This window comes from Vulpes lagopus, chromosome 8 (assembly GCF_018345385.1).
Source record: "Vulpes lagopus strain Blue_001 chromosome 8, ASM1834538v1, whole genome shotgun sequence".
NCBI classification, from domain to species: Eukaryota; Metazoa; Chordata; class Mammalia; order Carnivora; family Canidae; genus Vulpes; species Vulpes lagopus.
In genome coordinates this window covers 70924185-70930151 of record NC_054831.1, presented here as the reverse complement: position 1 = coordinate 70930151, position 5967 = coordinate 70924185, and the positions used below count along the sequence as shown (strand labels likewise).

General features: G+C 47.7%; 1 protein-coding gene across 1 annotated transcript; it reads left to right on the top strand.

Annotated features, from left to right (window-relative positions):
- The first annotated feature begins 1414 nt into the window (after window positions 1-1414).
- On the top strand, window positions 1415-2941 carry LOC121498198 (Y-box-binding protein 1-like). Its single transcript, XM_041768292.1, has one exon. The coding sequence runs from the start codon at window positions 1554-1556 to the stop codon at window positions 2526-2528; it is 975 nt and encodes a 324-aa protein (XP_041624226.1). The 5' UTR covers window positions 1415-1553; the 3' UTR covers window positions 2529-2941.
- The last annotated feature ends 3026 nt before the right edge of the window (window positions 2942-5967 follow it).

Below are 5967 nucleotides of genomic sequence, written 5' to 3'. Positions count from 1 at the left end.
CCACATGCAGAAGAATGAAACTAGACCACTCTTACGCCATACACAAAGATAAACTCAAAATGGATGAGAGATCTAAATGTGAGACAAGATTCCATCAAAATCCTAGAGGAGAACACAGGCAACACCCTTTTTGAACTCAGCCACAGTAACTTCTTGCAAGATACATCCACGAAGGCAAGAGAAACAAAAGCAAAAATGAACTATTGGGACTTCATCAAGATAAGAAGCTTTTGTTTTTTTGTTTTTTTTTTTTTTTTTGATAAGAAGCTTTTGAACAGCAAAGGATACAGTCAACAAAACTAAAAGACAACCTACAGAATGGGAGAAGATATTTGCAAACGACGTATCAGATAAAGGGCTATAAAGAACTATCTATAAAAGAACTTATTATCTATAAAGAACTTATTAAACTCAACACCAAAGAAACAAACAATCCAATCATGAAATGGGCAAAAGACATGAAGAGAAATCTCACAGAGGAAGACATGGACATGGCCAACATGCACATGAGAAAATGTTCTGCATCACTTGCCATGAGAGAAATACAAATCAAAACCACAATGAGATACCACCTCACACCAGTGAGAATGGGGAAAATTAACAAGGCAGGAAACAACAAATGTTGGAGAGGATGTGGAGAAAAGGGAACCCTCTTACACTGTTGGTGGGAATGTGAACTGGTGCAGCCACTCTGGAAAACTGTGTGGAGGTTCCTCAAAGAGTTAAAAATAGACCTGCCCTACGACCCAGCAATTGCACTGTTGGGGATTTACCTCAAAGATTCAGATGCAATGAAACACCGGGACACCTGCACCCCAATGTTTCTAGCAGCAATGTCCACAATAGCCAACCTGTGGAAGGAGCCTCGGTGTCCATCGAAAGATGAATGGATAAAGAAGATGTGGTTTATGTATACAATGGAATATTACTCAGCAATTAGAAACGACAAATACCCACCATTTGCTTCAACGTGGATGGAACTGGAGGGTATTATGCTGAGTGAAATAAGTCAATCGGAGAAGGACAAACAGTGTATGTTCTCATTCATTTGGGGAATATAAGTAATAGTGAAAGGGAATATAAGGGAAGGGAGAAGAAATGTGTGGGAAATATCAGGAAGGGAGGCAGAACATAAAGACTCCTAACTCTGGGAAACGAACTAGGGGTGGTGGAAGGGGAGGAGGGCAGGGGGTGGGGGTGAATGGGTGACGGGCACTGAGGGGGACACTTGACGGGATGAGCACTGGGTGTTATTCTGTATATTGGTAAATTGAACACCAATAAAAATTAATTTATTAAAAAAATAAAAATAAATAAATAAAAAGCTTTTAAAAACTATTTAGGAAAAAAAAAACTATTTAGGTATTAAAGAATGCGTGCATAGACCGAGTCTTGATGTGAAATGTTTTCCTGGAGTTCGATCGGTAGCGGGAGCGGAGAGCGGACCCCAGAGAGCCCTGAGCAGCCCCACCGCCGCCGCCGGCCTAGTTACCATCACACCCCGGGAGGAGCCGCAGCTGCCGCAGCCGGCCCCAGTCACCATCACCGCAACCATGAGCAGCGAGGCCGAGACCCAGCAGCCGCCCGCCGCCCCCCCCGCCGCCCCCGCCCTCAGCGCCGCCGACACCAAGCCCGGCACCATGGGCAGCGGCGCAGGGAGCGGCGGCCCGGGCGGCCTCACATCGGCGGCGCCTGCCGGCGGGGACAAGAAGGTCATCGCAACGAAGGTTTTGGGAACAGTAAAATGGTTCAATGTAAGAAACGGATATGGTTTCATCAACAGGAATGACACCAAGGAAGATGTATTTGTACACCAGACTGCCATAAAGAAGAATAACCCCAGGAAGTACCTTCGCAGTGTAGGAGATGGAGAGACTGTGGAGTTTGATGTTGTTGAAGGAGAAAAGGGTGCGGAGGCAGCAAATGTTACAGGCCCTGGTGGAGTTCCAGTGCAAGGCAGTAAATATGCAGCAGACCGTAACCATTATAGACGCTATCCACGTCGCAGGGGTCCTCCACGCAATTACCAGCAGAATTACCAGAATAGTGAGAGTGGGGAAAAGAACGAGGGATCGGAAAGTGCTCCCGAAGGCCAGGCCCAACAGCGCCGGCCCTACCGCAGGCGACGGTTCCCACCTTACTACATGCGGAGACCCTACGGGCGTCGACCACAATATTCCAACCCTCCTGTGCAGGGAGAAGTGATGGAAGGTGCTGACAACCAGGGTGCAGGAGAACAAGGTAGACCAGTGAGGCAGAATATGTATCGAGGTTATAGACCACGATTCCGTAGGGGTCCTCCTCGCCAAAGACAGCCTAGAGAGGATGGAAATGAGGAAGATAAGGAAAATCAAGGAGATGAGACCCAAGGTCAGCAGCCACCTCAACGTCGGTACCGCCGCAACTTCAATTACCGACGCAGACGCCCAGAAAACCCTAAACCACAAGATGGCAAAGAGACAAAAGCAGCCGATCCACCAGCTGAGAATTCGTCCGCTCCCGAGGCTGAGCAGGGCGGGGCTGAGTAAATGCCGGCTTACCATCTCTACCATCATCCGGTTTAGTCATCCAACATGAAGAAATGAAGATGAAATTCCAGCAATAAGAAATGAACAAAAGATTGGAGCTGAAGACCTTAAGTGCTTGCTTTTTGCCCATTGACCAGATAAATAGAACTATCTGCATTATCTATGCAGCATGGGGTTTTTATTATTTTTACCTAAAGACGTCTCTTTTTGGTAATGATAAACGTGTTTTTAAAAAAAAAAAAAAAAGCCTGGTTTTTCTCAATACACCTTTAAAGGTTTTTAAATTGTTTCATATCTGGTCAAGTTGAGATTTTTAAGAACCTCATTTTTAATTTGTAATAAAAGTTTACAACTTGATTTTTTCAAAAAAGTCAACAAACGGCAAGCACCCGTTAATAAAGGTCTTAAATAATTGTTTTTGTGTAAAAAAAAAAAAAAAAAAAAAAAAAAAGAAATGTTTTCCTGACCTACATGTCAAGTAAAAAAATGTTGAAAGCCATTGCTTGAGGGCATCCGTCTGCACTCTGCTTTTATTTGGGGCCTGGGAGCAGGGTGTTGCTGCCTCTTTCTGCCCAGATTCTCATACATCCCACCCCAGGCCAATCGGAGGGAATGCTGGGCCTTCTCAACACCACCACCTCCAGACCCTCTCCCCCTGCCCTTCTCCACCCCTCCCTCCCCATCCCTGACAAGTCCCCAGTGCCCTGAGCAGCTGGCTGCAGAGAGCTCACAGGCCAGCAGAGAGGAGAAAAGATTCAAGGACGAAGCAATGGGCTCTCCAGAAAGAGAACCACATGGCCTGGCGGCCCTGTCCTTCCCGGCTCCCTCTGCTCCAGACACACGGCCTCCTCCAGCTGGTCTCCTGACCCGCCAGGCCTTCCCTCCTGGCTTACAGCGTCCCCTCCAGATGCTCACATGCCTCGGCTGTGTGAATGCCAGCTTTCCTGAGACACCTTCTCTGACCACGATACGAGCCGCATCTTCTCGCTCCCTCACCCCACTTTTGGCTGACCATCTGATCCCACCGCCCACCGGAATGTAAGGTCTCTGAGTGAAGGCCTTTGTTTTGCACACTGCTGGAATCAAAAAATTAGGTAGATGAACATGGTCAGGCTCCCGACAGACTTTTCTCGAGTGAGGGGACTGACGGCCCCCTCCACACACGTCCTCCTCACTGCTTCAGGCCCCCCACTGCCCTGTCTGGCGCCCCCAGACAGCCCCATCAGCCTGCACTGGAGTGCCTGACTACAGGGCAGAAAGGGGGCTGTGGCCTCTTCATGACCCGGTCCCCAAAAACACTCTCAGCAAGAAGAGCAGTTGTGAGAAGCTTCCTCCTTCCTCCCAAAGTGTGTCAGACACTATCGGTGCCACATCCCCACAGGCCGTGGGGATCCTCAGGCCCCTTTGTCACAGGGAGGATTTTGAAGCCAGGGGAGGAGGAAGGCCTTGGGTTCAGGCTTCTCATTCTCAGGGCCTCCCACGCTGACTCAGGCCAGGCGGTGAAATGTCTCCTACACTCCCCAGGTCAAAGAGCTTCTCCTGATTCCAGCTCCCACTTTTTTTTTTTTTTTTTAAGATTTTACTTATTTATTTATGAGAGACACACACACAGAGAGAGAGAGACAGGCAGAGACACAGGCAAAGGGAGAAGCAGGCTCCACACTGAGAGGCCAATGTGGGACTCGATTCCGGGTCTCCAGGATCACACCCTGGGCTGAAGGTGGCGCTAAACCACTGCGTCACCCAGGGATCCCCCAGCTCCCACTTTTTGCTTTGAATTGTCTCCCTCTTGTCTGGGTTTTGTGGTACTGGATTGAACACAGATTCTTCCTCTTTTTTGGACTGTGTGTCTGGTTCTTTAACTTGAAGCATCCTTTCCTCCTAAGATACTGCTTCTCTAATTGCCCCACGGCTCCGTGCACTGCATTCTGAGGACTGGGGTTGGCCCAATTCCTGAACATTTCCAGCTGCCAGGACACCACGACAGAGCACAGGCCTGCTTATGAGAGCAACACTGGATACTGGCATGTGAGGTGGTGATGCTGCTAAAGCAACAGGAAACACTGGTAGACCCTTGTGATGGCTAATTTCATGTGTCAACTTGCCTGGGCCATGAGGTGCCCAGATAGTTAGTTGGTCAAACATTGTTTTGGGTGTGTCTGTGACAATGTTTTTGGATGAAATGGTATGGTGCCTGGCTGGCTCAGCACGCAACTCTTTATCCTGGGGGCTTGAACTCATTCCTTAACAAAAATAGATGTTTAAAAATTTTTTAAAAACCCAAATATTTGAAATGGTAGATTGAGTAAAGCAGATTGCTCTCCCTAATGTGGGTGGTCCTCATCCAATCAGTTGAAGGTCTGAAAAGGACAAAAAGACATTGCCTCCCTTTGCCCTGTGAGTAAGGGGAAAGTCCTTCTGCTTGACTGCTCCATCAGGCACCTGGGCCTCTTCTTATCTTTGAGCTGGAACTACACAGTCGGTTCTCTTGGGTATATAGCTTGCCGACCGCAGATCTTGGGATCTGTCAACCTCCATAAACACCTGAGCCAATGCCTTACAGCAAATTCCTCCTATCTCCCACTGATTGTTTCTCTGGGAATGCTGCCTAATACAACCTTCCCACCCAGAACCCACAATGCAGTTAAGAAGGTAACAAACTCACAACGAAGTGAATAATAATAGCCCAGCAGCCTGTTCTTTGATGTCAAAACATGGATCGAAAAAACATGAATTCTATAGACTGGAGAAATTAGGACCACGCACATTAGGGAGAGCAATCTGTTTTACTCAATCTACCGTTTCAAATGGCTTTTGGAAAGTTTGGGTAAATGACAAATCTGAGCAGAACAGAAACTAGTCACAGGCATTGAACTTCCTGGGTCTCACCAAGTAAATCTCAAATTGGGTTGGGTGGCCCCTTGCAGAGCAACAATAACATCTAATTCATGTTTGCATCCAGTGCCTAGGACAGTGCCTGACACATGGCTCAGAAAATGTATGTTGGGAACCCTGGGTGGCGCAGCGGTTTGGCGCCTGCCTTTGGCCCAGGAAGCGATCCTGGAGACCCGGGATCCAATCCCACGTCGGGCTCCTGGTGCATGGAGCCTGCTTCTCCCTCTGCCTATGTCTCTGCCTCTCTCCCTCTCTCTCTCTCTGTGACTATCATAAATAAATTTTAAAAAAAATTAAAAAAAAAAAAAAAGAAAATGTATGTTGAGGGCAGCCCCGGTGGCTAAGCAGTTTAGTGCCATCTTCAGCCTGGGGTGTGATCCTGGAGATCCGGGATCGAGTCCCATGTGGGGCTCCCTGCATGGAGCCTGCCTGTGTCTCTGCCCCTCTCTTTCTCTCTCTCTCTCTCTCTCTTTCTCTGTGTGTGTGTGTGTGTTTCTCATAAATAAATAAATTTTTAAAATCTTAAAAAAAAAAAGAAATGTGT

Bases quoted from the DNA above. Each gene is read 5' to 3' on its own strand.
- LOC121498198 (XM_041768292.1), top strand. From the start codon at position 1,554: ATGAGCAGCGAGGCCGAGACCCAGCAGCCGCCCGCCGCCCCCCCCGCC.